The sequence below is a fragment of the Chiloscyllium plagiosum genome, unplaced genomic scaffold (genome assembly GCF_037043375.1).
Source record: "Chiloscyllium plagiosum isolate Xiang-an unplaced genomic scaffold, Cpla_swu_hap1 HiC_scaffold_2, whole genome shotgun sequence".
NCBI lineage: Eukaryota > Metazoa > Chordata > Chondrichthyes > Orectolobiformes > Hemiscylliidae > Chiloscyllium > Chiloscyllium plagiosum.
Window position 1 is genome coordinate 59,850,626 of NW_028270140.1, and position 18,433 is coordinate 59,869,058.

At 44.7% G+C, this 18,433-nt stretch overlaps 1 protein-coding gene across 4 annotated transcripts in view; it reads left to right on the forward strand.

Moving 5' to 3' along the window:
• Window positions 1-447: 447 nt before the first annotated feature.
• The window catches only part of auh (AU RNA binding methylglutaconyl-CoA hydratase), a 340,890-nt gene continuing 322,904 nt past the window's right edge, over window positions 448-18,433 (forward strand). For 2 of the 4 annotated variants that reach the window (XM_043714150.2, XM_043714142.2), the window contains exon 1: window positions 448-846. In XM_043714150.2, the coding sequence (XP_043570085.1) occupies window positions 603-846 (244 nt within the window). In that variant the 5' untranslated portion in view covers window positions 448-602. The remainder of the gene's footprint in view (window positions 847-18,433) is intronic. The other 2 variants (XM_043714131.2, XM_043714114.2) reach the window with 2 other exon arrangements.

The window sequence follows — 18,433 nt, forward strand, 5'->3', positions numbered from 1 at the left end:
ATAAATTCAGGCAGATTTTGAGCTCAGAGTTCTACATGAATGCATGCAATGTTTCAGCAAAGTACAATGTAACCCTGCAAGTATAAATTCACCCCACAAAATATATGTATGCATGTGGGTCTTTGTCTGTGTGTGTTGTCTGGGTTGGGGGTTTTGAGTGTGAGAAAGTGTAAGTGTGTGTGTAGTGAGTGCACAGTGTCTTAAGTCTGTAAGAGTGTGGGAGTGTGTGCGCATCTGTGTGTATGTGTGCATAGGAGTGCCTGTCTGTGTGTGTGTAGGAATATCTGTGTGTACAGGCACTCCGAAGCACACAGACACCCACACTGTTTGCTATAAATTCTGTTAGGATTGAGCCCTCCACTGTCACCTGATGAAGAAGCGTCGCTCCGAAAGCTGTTGGACTATAACCTGGTGTTGTGTGATTTTTAACTTGGGACACCCCAGTCCAACACCGGCATCTCCAAATCGTAATCTATGTGCAACCTGTGGGCACTGATTTCTCGGACACTGTAATATCCGCTGGGGTGAGGCGGACCAACAATAATGTGGGTTAGCGGCGACTGACAATGACGCACGGAGGTCAGAGTTGACGGCTGGTTACTATGGCGGCGTTAACCATGTTCAGTAGGTCGTATCTCTCGACCCAGGGACTTGGAGTTTGGCTTATTCCCTGCTCGGTGGTTCGGTGCTTTGGAGCCGGGATACGGTCTGCTGTACTAAGCAGACATGCTGTGAAAGCTGGAGTGCCGTTCCCCGGAGCGAAAAGTTTTAGTGAGAGCGCCTCAGGGTCGGCGGCTGGGCCCGGGGCGGAGCTGCGGGTACATCACCTGGAGGCGGAGTTGGCAGGTAATCCACCTATATAAGTCACCTTGGTTACTCGGAGGATAGACTGCAACACTTGCTTATTAGGAATGTTTTTGTTTCGTTTCCTCAACTAGGTAAAGTCATTATAGTCTTACCAGACCATAAATTTATTCTCTTCTTAGTTTAACCTGAGGGTTGCCGTGCCGCAGGCAAGGGGAGAGTTCGAGAAGCAGACCCCTGCTAACCCCAGCTGATGCAGAAATTGAACCTATGCTGTTGGTAGCACAAACCGGCTATCCCACCAACTGAGCTAATTTTCCCAAACGTTTCAATATGATGCTTAATCGCCTTGAAACTAGATCACCTGATAAATGGTTGCTTCTTATGTAAGACTTTAGAAATTGGGCCACGGAAATGAAAGTGTCACATTCAATTTCTTTATTGGAGAAAATCAATTTAACTTCCGAGTCTTGATTACTTCAGAGTCTTGATTACTTCAGAGCGAAAGTCAAGTGTGGAGGGGACAGCATTTATGCTATAGTTTGGAAGGGTGGGGCTTTGGAGAGCAGGTGCAGGATGTTGATGGGGAAAAGATAGTTCAGTTGAAGTGATTGTAATGTGAGAATGACAGAACAATGATGTGTCTCCTGCCAGGCTTGAAAGGGCAGACAGTCCCCCTGGGATGGGGGAAGGGAATTGAGGACATGATAACAAAATGTATCAAGCTTTAAGAAAGGGAAAATGGTTCACAGTTTGAAGCTGTTGAACTCAATATTAAGTCCAGAAGGCTGTAAAGTGCCTAGTCTGAAGATGAGCTGTTCCACCAATTTGCACTGTGATTTACTGGAACACTGCAGCATGCCGAGGATAGACAAGTGAATATGTGAGCGGATAGTGATTCAAGGAGATTTGAAATAAGCATAGTTTCTGGAGATGAAGTTTCCAGAGATAATCCAATGTAAAAGAGAAATTCATATTGTTCATAATATGTTACAGGTTAAGTTAAACAAATAGTGCATATTAGCAATACTGCCAATACTCTGAAATAAAAAAGTGTTGGAGAAACTTAACATGTGGCAATATCTGTGGAGAGGGAAACAGTTAATGAATGTTTCACTTCTCGAAGATTATTTAAATAGTAAACACTTTCAGATCAAAGTGGAACTTTTATATTTTATATTTTGTAATTCTTAGATTAGATTAGTTTAGATTAGATTACTTACAGAGTGGAAACAGGCCCTTCGGCCCAACAAGTCCACACCGACCTGCCGAAGCACAACCCACCCAGACCCATTCCCCTACATTTACCCCTTCACCTAACACTATGGGCAATTTAGCATAGCCAATTCACCTAACCTGCACATTTTTTTGGATTATGGGAGGAAACCGGAGCACCTGGAGGAAACCCACGCAGACACGGGGAGAATGTGCAAACTCCACACAGAGAATCGCCTGAGGTGGGAATTGAACCCGGGTCTCTGGCACTGTGAGCCAGCAGTGCTAACCACTGTGCCATCGTGCTGCCCGTGTTATGACTTAAAGCAGACTCTAGCCATGACCAGGAATAAAGTATTTGGTCTCAGTCTGGTGTCAGGCATACTTCATATCCTATCCAGTGAAGTTGTTTTTGTGTGGTTTAGTGTATCGAACCTGGGCAAGTTGGCTTGGGAGAGGACATTGTTGTTGGGCTGGCGTTCTTGCTGCTGCATTGGAGGATCTGATGCTGATACTTGTGTGCTTTGATGTGCCTGCGTTTAGGTAGTTCAAGTCTCCAAAATTTAGAAAAGTGCAGGAAACACTGGAACCAGGTAAAACCATGATGTTAGCCTTGGGTTTGTGGTCATGATCCTCCAGTTATTTGCTTCCTTATTTGACCATGGATCTCACCATTGATCGTAATTGATGGGTGGAAATGTTGTGCTTTCAGAGCTGTTTGAAAAAGACCTTCATTTTCAGGAATTATGTACTGATATTTCCTCATATGCTTTGGAGTAGAAATTGACTGTGACCTGGAGCTCAGTTTCTGAGTGGGTACGTTAACCATCATGTACATCCAGAAATTCTTTGCATTCGGAATGATTTTGATTTTTGGATTGAAGGAGAAGTAGAATGAACAGGTTCTCATCTGTTCTGTAGATTATTTCTGCATCTGCGGGTAATTTGCAAACATTGTGATGCAGTGTGTTGCCAACAGTGTAGGTTCAATTCCCACACTGAGGTTCCCATGAAAGACTCAATCTCTTGCTCACCTGAGGTGTGGTGATCCTCAGGTTAAACCATCAGCAGTCATCTCTCTTTGAGAGGGCAGCCCTAAGGTTTGGTAATGGTAACTTTTTCATACTTTATGCACATATACAAAAAGTATTAATGGTGGCAGGGCAGATTGAGTGAGAGAGCAAGTAATGAATCCCTACATTGTGGACCCAGGCCATTTGGCCAACAAGTCCACACCAACCCATCCAAGAGTATCCCACCCAGACCCTGTTGCTCTACATTTCCCCTGACTAATGCCCCTAGCCTACACATCCCTGAAAATTACAGGCAACTTAGTGTGGCCAATTCACTTAACTTGTACATCTTTGCATTGTGGGAGGAAACTGGAGCACAGTGTATTCAAAGAGAACATGTACCCTATGAACACAGTCTGCCGATTTCTCGGCAACAAACCCAACCAAGCAGACAGAATGCTCCCAGAAACCTTAATCACTCTCCCCAACGTCAAAGACATCTCAGAAATGACAGTTAGACTACTCAGACCTTTCGGCATCATGGTAGCCCACAAAACCACCAACATACTAAAACAGCAGCTAGTGAACTTGAAAGACCCTATACAGACGACAAGCAAAACTAATGTCATTTACAAAATACCTTGCAAGAACTGTTAAAAAAAAAAAAACCCTACATTGGACAAACAGTGGGAAAACTAGCCACCAGGATACATGAACATCAACTAACCACAAAAAAGACATGACTCACTCTCATTAGTATCCTTACGTACAGATGAGGAGGGACACCACTTTGACCCAGACAACACATCCATCTTAGGACAAGCTAAACAGAGACATGCACGAGAATTCCTAGAAGTGTAGCATTCCAACCGGAACTCTGTGTCAACAAACATATTGACTTTGACCTCATTTACCATCCTCTAGGAAAAACAACAGGAAGTGACATCAGCGCAGGAAATGACATTACCAACCCAGGGAAGCCTAAACATATAAATAGAAAGGGTGTCAATAACACCAGTGCTTCACTGGAGGATCACTGATGTTACCTAGTATGGTGACAAACTATCTGAAAACTAGCCTTCCAGTTCAGTGAGCAAACTTACATCAAAAAGTGACCTAACCAATGTCCTGTACAGCCACAACATGACCTCCCAACTCCTGTACGCAATACTCTGATCAGTAAAGGAAAGCATGCCAAACACTGCTTTCACTATCCTATCTACCTGTGACTCTACTTTGAAGGAACTCAGAACCTGCACTCCAAGGTCTCTTTGTTTAACAACATTTCCCAGAAACTTAACATTAAGTGTATAAGTCCTGCTATGATTTGCTTTCCCAAAGTGCATGCCCTCGCATTTAGCTAAATTAAACCACTCCTCAGCCCATTTTCCCATCTGATCAAGATTTTGGTGTGCTCCGAGGTAACCACCTTTGCTGTACACCACCTCCAAGTTTGGAATCATGTGCAAACTTTCTAACTGTACCACCTATGTTCACATCCAAATTATTTATATAAATGACAAAAAGTAGTGGATCCAGCACCAATCCTTGTGGCACCCAATTCTTGTGGTCACAGGCCTCAAATCTGAAAAACAATCCTCCACCACCATCCTCTGTCTTTTACCTTGGAGCCAGTTCTGTATCCAAATGGCTAGTTCTCCCTGTGTTCCATGAGATCTGAACTTGCTAACCAGTCTCCCATAAAGAACCTTGTTGAACAACTTACTGAAGTCTGTATAGATCAAGTCCCTTATCAATCCTCTTTGTTACTACTTCAAAAAACTCAATCAGGTTCGTGAGACATGATTTTTCATGCACAAAGCCATACTGACTGTCCCTAATCAGTCTTTCAAATATGTGTAACACCAGTCCCTTAGGATTCCCTCCAACAATTTGCCCACCACTGATGTCAGGCTCACTGGTCTATAGTTCCCTGGCTTCTCCTTACCACCTTTTGTAAATAGTGGCATGGCGTTAGCCAACCCCCAGTCTTCTGGCAACTCTCCTGTGAGTATCGATGAAGCGAATATCTCAGCCAGGGGCCCAGCAATCACTTCCCTACCTTCCATAGAGTTCTAGGGTACACCTGATCAGGTCTTGGGGATTTTGTATCCACTTTTATGTGTTTCAAAAATCCAACACCACCTCCTCTGTAATATGGACATTTTTCAAGATATCTATTTACCCACCTTCTATATCTTCCATGTCCTTTTTCACTGTAAACACTGATGCAAAGTACTTATTTAATATCTCCTCCATCTCCTGTGGCTCCACACATAGGCTGCCTTCTGATCTTTGAGGGCCCTATTCTATCCCTCGTTACCATTTTCTCCTTAACGTATTTATAAAAACCCTTTGGATTCTCCTTAAACCTATGTTCCCTTTTTGCCCTCCTGATTTCCCTCTTGAGTATGCTCCTACTGCCTTTATACTCTTCTAAAGATTCACTCAATCGCTCATGTCCATACCTGACTTATGCTTCCTTCTTTTTCTTAACCAAAACCTCAATTTCTGTAGTCATCCAGCATTCCTGACACATACCAACCTTACCTTCCCCCTAATAGGAATATACTGTGTCTGGACTCTTGTTATCTCATTTTTTTTTTAAAGCTTCCTATTTCCAGCCATCCCTTCACCTGTGAACATCTGCCCCCAATCAGCTTTTGAAAGTTCTTGCCTAATACCGTCAAAATTAGCCTTCCTCCAATTTAAAACTTCAACTTTTAGATCTGGTCTATCCTTTTCCATCACTACTTTAAAACTAATAGATGCTCCCCCACTGACACCTCAGTCACCTGCCCTGCTTTACTTCCCAAGAGTAGGTCAAGTTTTGCATCTTCTCTAGTAGGTACGTCCAGTTCGGTGGTCTATAATACAATCCCAATAAGGTGATCACCCCTTACTTCACAGTTCCACTCAAATACCTTCCCTGGATGTGTTCCCAGGAATATCCTCCATAAGGACAGCGGTCCTTATCAAAAACATCACTCCCCCTCTTCTATGAACCCCCCCCCCCCCCACCTTTTCTATTCTTGCTATTGCATTTGTATCCTGGAACATTAAGTTGCCAGTCCTGTCCATCCCTGAGCCACCTTTTTGTTATTGCTGTGATATCCCAATCCCATGTTCCTAACCACGGGACTGAGTTCATCTCCATTCCCTGTTCGGCCTCTTGCATTGATATAAATGCAGTTAAATTTATCAGTCCTACCTTGTTCTCAGCTTTGTTCCTGCCTGCTCTGACTGACTTGCTCCCTTTACCAACTGTACCAGTCTCAGCTTGATCTCTTTCCTCACTATTTCCCTGGGTCCCACCCCCTGACCTTACTAGTTTAAATCCTCCTGAGCTGCTGTAGCAAGTCTTCCTGCCAGCATATTGGTCCCCTTCCAATTTAGGTGCAATCTGTCCTTTTTGTACAGGCCACTTCTACCTGAGAAGAGATGCCAATGATCCAGAAATGTGAACCCTTCTCCCCTGCACCAGCTCCTCAGTCATGCATTCAGCTGCTCTATTATCCTATTCTTATCCTCACTAGCTTGTAGCAGTGGGAGTAATTCAGATATTACTACCCTTGAGATCCTCCTTTTTAAAATTTTTGCCTAACTTTCTATATTCTCACTTCACTCTACTAAAGGCCATCTTTGCTCCTTCACAACTTACAGACCCAGAAAGTCTTTTTGCTCTTAAAAAAAAAACAGTGCTCTTGGATAACCAAGTTTATATTTTTAAAGTTTAATCAAGAGACAGATCTCAATAAAATATAATCAAGAAAGAACCCACTCTACTCACTACTGTAGACATACCACAAGGTTACACATTAAAACTATGTGCTTATTAGTTACTGTGCTGAGTGATATATAGCATGGAAACGGATTATTTGGTCCAACTCGTCTATACTGACCAGATATTCTAAATTAATCTAGTCCCACTTGCCAGCACTTGACCCGTATCCCTCTAAACCCTTCCTATTCATGTATCCATCCCGGTTCCTTTTTAAATGTTGTAATTGTACTGGCCACCACCACTTCCTCTGGCAGCTCATTCCATACACGTACCACCGTTTGTGTGAAAAGGCTGCCCCTTTGTTTTCTTTAAAATCTTTCCCGTCTCCCCCTAAACTGATGCCCTCTAGTTCTGGATTCCTCCAACCCTGGGAAAAGACCCTCGTGACTTTATAAACCTCAGCCTCCATTGCACCAGGGAAAACAGCCCCCCCCATTCAGCCTCTCCCCATCGCTCAATCGCTCCAGTACTGGTAAGATTCTTGTAAATCTTTTCTGAACCCTTGCAAGTTTCACAACACCATTCCGATAGGAGGGAGACCAGAATTGCACAGAATATTCCAAAAGTGGCCCAATTAATGCCTTGTATTGCCGCATCATGACATTCTAACTCTTATAGTGCTGTGGCCAATAAAGGAAAGCATTCTAAACAGCTTCGCTATCCTATCTGCTGGAGACTTCACTTTCAAAGAATTATGAGCCTGCACTCAAAGGTCTCTTTGTTCAGTAGCACCTCACAGGCCCTTTCCAAAAAGCAGATAGAGATCTATAGAACAGAAAAAGACCTGTTCATCACCTCCAAACCAGGCAACATCCTGGTAAACCTTTTCTGTGCCGTCTTTAAAGTCTCCGCATTCTTCTGGTAGTGTTGGAAGTAGAACTGTACGCAGTATTCCAAATGTGGTGAAACTGAAGTCTTGTGACATAACTTGCTGACTCTTTTATACTCTATTCCAAGACCAAAGAAGGCAAGCATGCCATCATTTGGAGATGCCGGTGTTGGACTGGGGTGTACAAAGTTTTAAAAAAAAACTCTCAACACTAGGTTATAGTCCCAATAGGTTTACTTGGAAGCACTAGCTATCGGAGCACTGCTCCTTCATCAGGTGGTTGTGGAGTACACAATTGTAAGACACAGAATTTATAGCAAACATTTACAGTGTGCAAAGTTAAAAATCACACAACACCAGGTTATAGTCCAAAAGGTTTAATTGGAAGCACACTAGCTTTCGGAGCAATGCTCCTTCATCAGGTGATAGTGGAGGGCTCAACCCTAACACAGAATTTATAGCAAACAGTTACAGTGTGATGTAACTGAAATTATACATTGAAAAATTGATTGTCTGTTAAGCCTTTCATCTGTTAGAATACAGTGATAGTTTCACTTCTTTCATGTGTAAATCACAAAACCTTTTTTTTAAAAAAGTTGCATTCTCAGGTTAGCTGTTAACAATGGTGATAGCTAGACAATATGTTGAAGGTGTTGGCCCCCTGTGTTCTCTGTCTATGCCATGATGTTTAGATTGATTCTAATCAAAAAAGTGAGATAATGGAGTTTTACATAAATTCATGCAGTTTTTGAGCTCAGAGTTCTACATTAATGCATGCAATGTTTGAGCAAAGTACAATGTAACCCTGCAAGTACAAATTCACCCCACAAAATATGTGTGTGCATGTGGGTCTTTATCTGTGTGTGTGTGTGTGTGTGTGTGTCTCTGTCTGGGTTGGGGGTTGTGAGTGTGAGAAAGTGTATATATGTGTGTGTAGTGAGTGCAGAGTGTCTTAAGTCTGTGAGGAGTGCATGTGTGAGTCTGTGTGCGCGTCTGTGTGTATATGTGTCCGTGTGTATAGGAGTGCCTGTGCGTGTATGAGTGTGTGTGTGTGTGTCTGTCTGTCTGTCTGTCTAGGAGTATCTGCTTGTGTGTATAGTGCAATCATAGTCACCTGTAATGTGACATGAACACAAGGTCCCGGTTGAGGCCCTCCCTATGGGTACCGAACTTAGCTATCAGCCTCTGCTCGGCCACTTTCCTCTGCTGCCTGTCCCGAAGTCCACCTTGGAGGATGGTCACCCGAAGGTCCGAGGCTGAATGTCCTGGACCACTGAAGTGTTCCCCAACTGGGAGGGAACCCTCCTGTCTGTTGATTATTATGCGGTGACCATTCATCTGTTGTCGTAGCCTTTCCCCAATGTACCATGCCTCTGGGCATCCTTGCCTGCAACGTATAAAATAGACAATGTTGGCTGAGTCACATGAGTACCTGCCATGTACAAGGTGGGAGGTGTCCCTACGTGTAATGGTGGTATCTATGTCCACACTCTGACATGTCTTGCAGCATCTACCGTGACAGGGTTGTATGGAGCTGTCCTGAGAGTCTGGCAGCTTGCTACGAACAACGATCTGTTTGAGGTTTGGCGGTTGTTTAAAGGCAAGTAGTGGAGGTGTGGGGAAGGTCTTGGTGAGGTGCTCATCCTCATTGATAATGTGTTGCAGGTCACAAAGACCATGGTGTAATTTTTCAGCTCCTGGGAAATACTGAACAACGAAGAGTACCCTGTCGGTTGCAGCACGTGTCTGTCTCCTGAGAAGGTCATTACGGTTCCTTGCTGTGGTACGTCGGAACTGGCAGTCGATGAGTTGTGCATCGTACCCCGTTTTTGTGAGGGCATCCTTGAGTACTTCCAGGTGTCCGTCACGTTCCTCCTCATCTGAGCAGATCCGGTATATGCGTAGGGCTTGTCCATAGGGGATGGCTGTTTTAATATGTTTTGGGTGGAAGCTGGAGAAGTGTAGCATTGTGAGGTTGTCTGTGGGTTTGCGGTAGAGTTTGGTGCTGTGGTGTCCATCCTTGATGGAGACTCATGTGTCCAAGAATGAGACTGATCGTTGAGAGTAGTCCATGGTGAGTTTGATGGTGGGATGAAACTTGTTGATGTCACTGTGTAGTTTTATCAGTGACTCCTCGCCATGGGTCCAGAGGAAGAAAATGTCGTCAATGTACCTGGTGTATAGTGTTGGGTGGAGATCCTGCATAGAGAAGAAGTCGTGTTCGAACCTGTGCATAAAAATGTTGGCATACTGGTGCAAATTTGGTCCCCATGGCTGTTCCGTGTGTCTGGTTGCCAAAGGTGAAGACATTGTGATCAAGGATAAAGCGGATGAGTTGTAGGATGGTGTTTGGAGATTGGCAGTTGTTGGTGTTGAGTACTGAGGCTGTTGCTGCGATGCCGTCATTGTGGGGGATGTTGGTGTAGAGTGCGGAAACGTCCATTGTGACGAGGAATGTTCCCGGTTCAAGTGGTCCGTGGGTGCTGAGTTTCTAAGAAATCCGTAGTGTCGCGACAGAAGCTGGGGATCCCCTGTACAATAGGTTTCAAGATGCCTTCCACATAGCCGGAGAGATTCTCACATAGGATCCCATTGCCCAACACGATGGGACGTCCCGGTGTGTTGGCTTTGTGTACCTTTGGAAGGCAGTAGAAGTCGCCTACACGAGAAGTACGTGGGATGAGGGCGCGTAGGGAACTCTGAAGGACTGGATCCAAAGTTCTGATCAGTGTGTTTAATTCTCGGGTGTGTTCTTTGGTCGGATCAGCTGGTAGTTGCCTGTAGTGTTCCTGGTTGTTCAGTTGTCGGCACACTTCCTTGCAGTAATCTGTTCTATTCTGAATGACAATAGCTCCTCCTTTATCTGCTGGGTTGATGACAGTGTTGTGATTGGTTTTGAGAACCTGGATGGCGTAGCGCTGTGAATGGGTGATGTTTTGCTCTCCCTTGTGGTTATGGCTGATGAATCTGGCATTTATATATTTCCTGACGGTTTGAGCATTCATGTCAAGCCCAGGGCAGCGGCCCTCCGGTGGGGTCCAACTTGACACCTTCTTTGGTTGCTACTCTACAGAGCCCTGTGATGACTGTTCCAGTTCACCAGTGGGCTCATTTACAGTGTGATGTAACAAATTATACATTGAAAAATACCTTGATTGTTTGTTAAGTCTCTCATCTGTTAGAATGACCATGTTAGGTTCACTTCTTTCATATGTAAATCACAAAATGTTTTTTTAAAAGCTACATTCTCAGGCTAACTGTAACAATTGGTGTCAGCCAGATAAGATATTGAAGGTGTTAGCCCCCTGTGTGCTGTTGTCTGAGCCATAATGTTTAGACTGATTTTAATCTTAAAAGTGACTTAACAGGGTCTTACATGGATTCATGTAGTTTTTGAGCAAAGTACAATATAACTCTGCAAGTACAAATTCACCCCACAAACGTGTGTGTGTGTGAGAGTATAAAGTGATCTAAGTCTGTGAGAGGATGCATGCATGCATGCATGCGTGTGTGTGTGTGTGTGTGTGTGTGTGTTTCAGGTGGGGGGTTGTGAGTTCTGAGAGAGACAGTGTATATGTGAAATCGAGCAGAGGCAATGGACGAATGAGCACCGCACAACAATCAACAGGCGGAAGTGTTCCCTCCCAATTGGAGAACACTTCAGCAGTCCAGGACATTTGATGTCGGACCTTCGGGTGACCACCCTCCAAGGCGGACTTTGGGACGGGCAGCAGCGAAAAGTGTCCGAGTGGAGGCTGATAGCTAAGTTCGGTACCCATAGGAAGGGCCTCAACCGGGATCTTGGGTTCATGTCACACTACAGTTGACCACCATTGCACTCTATATGCACATGCGCATGCGCGCACTCCTACACACAAACATATAAACAGACACGCACGCCAACACTCAAACACACTCCTACAGACACACTCACACTCTCACATGCATTCTCACACACACACACACACACACACACACACACACACACTCACAGACACTCACAGACACTCACAGACACTCACAGACACTCACAGACACTCACAGACACTCACAGACACTCACAGACACTCACAGACACTCACAGACACTCACAGACACACACACACACACTCACAGACACTCACAGACACTCACAACCCACCTCCCCAGACGCATACACCACCCCCCACCCCCACCCCACTCCCCCCCCCCCCCCCCCCCCACATGCACGCATCCTTTCACAGACTTAGATCCCTTTACACTCATACACACACACATACACTCAACCTCCCACTCGAGACACACACACACACACACACACACACGTTTGTGGGGTAAATTTGAACTTGCAGAGTTACATTGTACTTTGTCCAAAAACTGCATGAATTCATGTAAGATTCTGTTAATTCATTTTTTAGATTAGAATCAGTCTAGACATTATGGCTCAGACAACAGCACAAAGGGGGCTTCAACATCTTATCTGGCTGACCCCAATTGTTACAGCTAACCTGAGAATGTAACATTTTTTAAAAAAGTTTTGTAATTTACACATAAAAGAAGTGAAACCATCATGATCATTCTAACAGATGAGAGACTTAACAAACAATCAAGGTATTTTTCAATGTATAATTTCAGTTACATCACACTGTAAATGTTTGCTATAAATTCTATGTCTTACAATTGTGTACTCCACAACCATCTGATGAAGGAGCAGCGCTCTGAAAACTAGTGCTTCCAATTAAACCTGTTGGACTATAACCTGGTGTTGTGTGACTTTTTAAGCATGCCAAATGTCACCTTGACCACTATTCCTCTTGTGTTGCCACTTCCAGGAAACTGTGGACCTGCACACCTAGTGGTCTCTGTATGTTAATGCTTCTTGGGGTTCTGCCATTTACTGTGTACTTCCCTACTGCATTTTACCTTCGAAAATACAGCAATTTTAATTTGTCCAGATTAAACTTCATCTGCCATTTCTCCACCAAGGTCTCCAGCCTATCTGTATCATGCTGTATCCTCTCGCAGTCTGCAGCTCCCCCAATCTTTGTGACACCTGCAAACTTACAAATCAGGCCATGTACGTTCTCCTCCAAATCCATTTTATGTCTTCCGAACAACAGGGGTGTCAGCACTGATTCCTGCAGAACACTATTGGTCACAGATCTCCACCAGAAAAATGCCCTTCCACTGCTTATCAGCCTGCCATGAGGGACCTTGTCAAAAGGCGTTGTTGAAGTCCATACAGAGAACATCTTCTGCCCTGTCCTCATCAATCACCTTTGTCACTTCCTCAAAAAGCTGAATCTAGTTTGTGAGACATGACTTTCTCTGTACAAAGCTATGCTGCTTATCACTAATAAATCCATATTTTTCCAAATGTGAGTAAATCCTATCCCTAAGAATCTTGTCCAATAAATTTCCTACCACTGATTTAAGTCTTTCTGTTGTCCTTCTTAAGCAAGAAACAAAGTTGGCTATTCTTCAATCCTCTAGTTACAAGAGAGGTGTCAATGAGGATTTCGTATAAGGTCCCAACGGTTGCCTCACCTGCCTCTCTCAGCATTCTAGGATAGATCCTAGGTTAGAACCTGGATTGTCTTCCTTACTGCTTTTTCAAAACACCAAACACCACCTTTTTTATATAAGACGTGTCCTAGAATATTAACATACATCTCCTGACATACACCTCACCATCTATCATATCCTTCTCCTTTGTGAACATTGATGCAAAATATTTCCTCACCCACTCCCTCTGGCACCATGCATACCACCTTACACTTATTTGGATTGAATTCCGTTTGCCACGCTTCAGCCTGTCCGACCAGCCAATCTATATTCTGTAATCTAAGGCTGTCCTCCTTGCTATTTATCACTCCACCAATTTTCATATCATTCACAAATTTACTGGTCAAATATTCTATATTTGTATCTAAATCATTTATGTAAGTCATAAACCGGAAGGGCCTCAACACTGATCTCTGTGAAATCCTACTGAATAAAGGCTCCAGTCACAAATACTCTTCAACCCTCTGCTTCCTACTACTCAGCTAATTCTGGATTCAAATAGACAAATTTCCTTCGATCCCATGAACTGTTACCTTCGTTATTAGTTTCTCATGTGTGACCTATGCTGAAGTTCAAGTAGACTATATCAAAAGCATTGCCATCGTCTGTACACCTGGTTATCTCTTTGAAAAATGCATTCAAATTGTCAGTTATGACCTCTTAATGAAACCAAGCTGACTGGTCTTGATTATTAGGAGAAAGTGAAGTCAGCAGATGCTGGAGAGTCAGAGTCAAAAAGCACAGCTGGTCAGGTAGTATCCGAGGAGCTGGAGATTCGACCTTTCGGGCATAAGCCCTTCATCAGAAACGTGGAGGGGGATGAGAGATAAGTGGGGGTGGGGCTGGAGGGAAGATAGGTGGGAAGGTGATTGGTGGATGTAGGTGAGAGGTAATTATGATAGGTTGGTGGGGAGGGCAGAGTGGAGAGGTGGGAAGGAAGATGGACAGGTTGGACAGGTGAGGAGGGTTGGATCTGGAATAAGGTGGGTGGAGAGGAGATTTGGAAACTAGTGAGGTCAATGTTGATGCAGTGTGATTGAAGGGCACCAAGGCGGAAGATGAGGCGTTCTTCTTCTGGTTGGCGGGTAGCTTTGATTTGGCGGTGGAGGCGGCCCAGCACTTGCATGTCCTTAGAGGAGTGATAGTGGGAGAGGGGGAGTTGAAGTGCTCAGCCACAGGGCAGTGAGGTTGTTTGGTGTGTGTATCCAGAAGGTGTTCCCTGAATCGCTTGGCGAGTTGGCATCCTGTCTCCCTGATATAGAGGGGACCACATCGAGAGCAATGGCTGCAGTAGATGAGTGGGTGTGTGTGCAGGAAAATCTCGGCCAGATATGAAAAGATCCTTTGGGGCCTTGGATATAGGTGATCAGGGAAGTGTGGATGCTGTGGCGGCGAAGGAAGGTGCCTGGTGTGGAGGGTGAGTTGGTAGAGGGCATGGACCTAACAAGGGAATCGTGAAGACATTGGTCTCTCCGGAACGCAGATAAGGGTGGGAGGGAAATATATCTTTGATGGTAGGGTCTGACTGTCGGTGGTGGAAGTAACAGAGGATAATGTGCTGTATCTGGAGATTTGTGGGGTGAGGGTGGGGGTGCTGGAGTTGTGGGTGAATCTATCCTTTTTGCTGCTGGGGTTCAAGAGCAGAGGTGCGGGAAGTGGAGGAGATGTGCTGGAGGGAATTGCTGATCGGGTAGGCGGGGAGATTGCAGTCTAAAATAAGAGGACAACTGGAGTATCCTGGAGTGGAATTGGTTCTCCTGGGAGCAGATCTGGCAGAGGTGGAGGAATTGGGAATAAGTGATCGCGTTTTTGCAGGAAACTGTTTGGGAGGAGATGTAGTCAAGGTAGCTGAGGGAGTCAGTGGGTTTGAAATAGATGTCATTTTTTGAGTCGGCTGCCAGAGATGTAGACGGAGAGGTCCAGGAAGGGGAAGGAGGTGTTGGAGATGGTCCATGTGTACTTGAGGTCAGGTGAAAGGTGTTGGTAATGTTGCTGAACCAGTCAACCTCCTTGTGGAAACAGGAGGTGGTACTTGTACTGTCATCGATTAGTGGCGGGAAAGGTGGGGATTGATGCCAGTGTAACTACGGAAGATGGACTGTTCCATGTACCCTACGAAGAGGCAGGCATAGCTGGGGCCCATGCGGGTGCCTATGGCTATCCCTCTAGTCTGATTGGAAGTAGGAGGATTCGAAGGAGAAGTTGTTGTAGGTGAGAATCAGTTCCGCCAATTGACTGAGTCAGTGAAGGGGGCATAGTTAGGTCAGCTTGTGTCCCGAACGAATGTGGGGAATTCCTGGACCAAGGAGGACAGTAAAAAGTTGAGATATGAGGAGATGAGTCCAATGGGGCAGCAGCAGGCAGACACAGTAGGTTGATCAGAGCAATCAGGTTTGTGTATTTTGGGTAAGAAGTAGAATTGGGCAGTGTGTGATTGGGGAACTATGAGGTTGGAGGCTTTATGTGGGAGATCCCCTGAGATGATGAGGTTGTGGATGGTTTGGGAGATGATGGTTTGGTGATGGGAGGTGTGGTCATTGTTGAGGGGTATATAGGAGATGGTGGGACACCCCATGCTGACTTCTTACTCTCCCTTGACCTCTTTATTGCCAACTGCCATCGTGACATTGACAGTCTCAACCTGTCCAACCCTCTCACCCACTCCAACCTCTCACCTTCAGAATGCGCAACCTCCCACTCCAACCCCAACCTCCCCATCAAACCAGCTGATAAAGGTGTGCGGCGGTGTTATGGAGCACAAGCCTCTATCTCACAGAAGCCTGGCGCCAACTCGCTGACACCTCCTCCTACTGCCCCCTCTACCACAACCGCACGTCTCATCACCAAACCGTCACCTCTCAAACCATCTACAACCTCATCACCTCTCGGAATCTCCCATCCTCACCCTCCAACCTCAGAGAACCAAGTGGTGCAGGGTTGGGGGACTATCTCTTACCCAAAGTCCACAAGCCCATCTGCCTTAGTTGACCTATTGTTTCTACCTGCTCCTGCCCCACTGAACTTATGTCCTCATATCTCAACTCTGTCTAGAATTCCCCATATACATTCGGGACACTACCCATGCCCTCCACCTCTCCGTGACTTCCGATTACCCTGCCCGCAACACCTCATCTTCACTGTGGACATCCAGTCACCATACACCTCCATCTCCCACAGCGAAGGCCAATAAGCCCTCCTCCTACTCTCCTCTTTCTCTCCTGTTGACCTAACCAGTCCCCATCCACTGACACACACATTTGATTGGTGGAACTGGTCCTCACTCTCAACAATATCTCCTTTGAATGCTCTCACTTCCATCAGACCAGAGGAGTAGCCACGGGTACCCGGATGGGCCCTAGCTATGCCTACCTCCTTATAGGATACATGGAACAGTCTACCTTATGCAATTACACCAGCACTATCCTCCGCCTTTTCTTTCACGAGGAGGTTGAACTGTTCATCAACTTCACCAACACCTTCCATTCTGACCTCAAGTTCACATGGACCATCTCTGACACCTTCCTCCCCTCCCTGGACCTCTCCATCTCCAACTGTGGCAACAGACTCAATGCGGACATCTATTTCAAACCCACCAACTCTCACAACTACCTTGACTGCATCTCCTCCTCCCTCCCTCCCTCCCTCCCTCCCTCTCTCTTCCCCCCCCCCCCCCAATACACACACACACACACACACACACACACACACACACACACACACACTAAAAATGCAATCCCTTATTCCCAATTCCTCTGCTTCTGCTGTATCTGCTCCCAGGAGGAGCAATTCGACTCCAGGACATTCCAGATGGCCTCCTATTTTAGGGACCACAATTTCCCATCCCACATGATCAACAATGCCCTCCAGCGTATCTCCTCCACTTCCCACACCTCTGCTCTCTAACCCCACCCCCTCCAGCTGCAAAAAGGATAGAGCACCCTAGTCCTCATCTTCCCCCACCCCCCCCCCCACTAATCTTCAGATACCGTGCATTACTTTCCGCCATTTCTGCCACCTACAGTCAGACCCCACCACCAAAGATATATTTCCCTCCCAACCCCTATCTGCGTTCCGCAGAGGCCATACCCTCCGCAACTCCCTTGTTAGGTCCTTGCCCCCAACCAACCCACTATCCACCCCACCCCACAACCTTCTTCCTTTAGTAGGCCTCCTCACACGTGGTGTCTTATTTTGAGTGGTGATGTTGAGGTGCATGCACTCTCGATGAAAAGATGATAGTAAACCTCAGCAGCACACTTACTATCCAGCCTATGCTTATTGTCCCCAGTGCCCACTAATTAGCTTCTAACCGTTTACATTCTTACTGTCCACGTTTTGCTAAATTTCTCAGCATTACTCCTATGCTCATTACCTTCTGCCAATATTAGTTGCTGTAACTTGATATATTTGTTGATTCTTGAATCTCACCATTCTATGCTTCTATTTCAAGTCCCAACTATTCAAGTAAATCACAAATATTTTCTAATTCTGTCAGATTATTGAATTTGTGATTTAGCAAATTCTTATATGCTTACCAATCCTCAAAGAAGTTAGTTTCTTTCAGTAACTTACTCAACAAACAATCACTTTACCCAGCTGCCTTCAATGCTCCCACACTTCTGCATACAGTTTTCAAATCTAGCACCTCTCTCACAAATAATGTATTAAATTATTTTTTATTAAAAATGCCACAATGGAGTCATTCCTTTACAAAACATTTTAAGATGTCAAAATGTAAGTAATTTTATGAGTAAAACAACAAGCATTTTGATTTAAAAATTGCAAAAAGTACTATAAAACTTGTCACCATACAGCATGTTCCACTCTTGGTGTCTCAGTAAAATTGTAATACTTTTAACGTTTACAATATGCATTCCATCTCAAATGTAGAGTGTCCTCTGTAGTGCTACTGCAGATTAAATATTAGTGTAACACTACCTCCTCATTTACATTTCATAGCCATCATTTTTATGGCACAAACTGACAAATTTTCTGTGGTATATATCCAAGAAAAAAGTAAATTCTCCCTAGGAATGCAAAGTATGGGAAGTGAAGTTTATGCCATCTTTAAATTAACATTTTATTTAACTTTTAATTATCAGCATTATGCGTTGTAATCTGATAAAATATTTTACATAGCACAACATTATGGATGCATAAAATAAACAGGTAATATACCAAAATATCTGCTTGTGTATATATAGTAAAGTTGTGTCTAATACATATCTGTGATAATCAAGATCT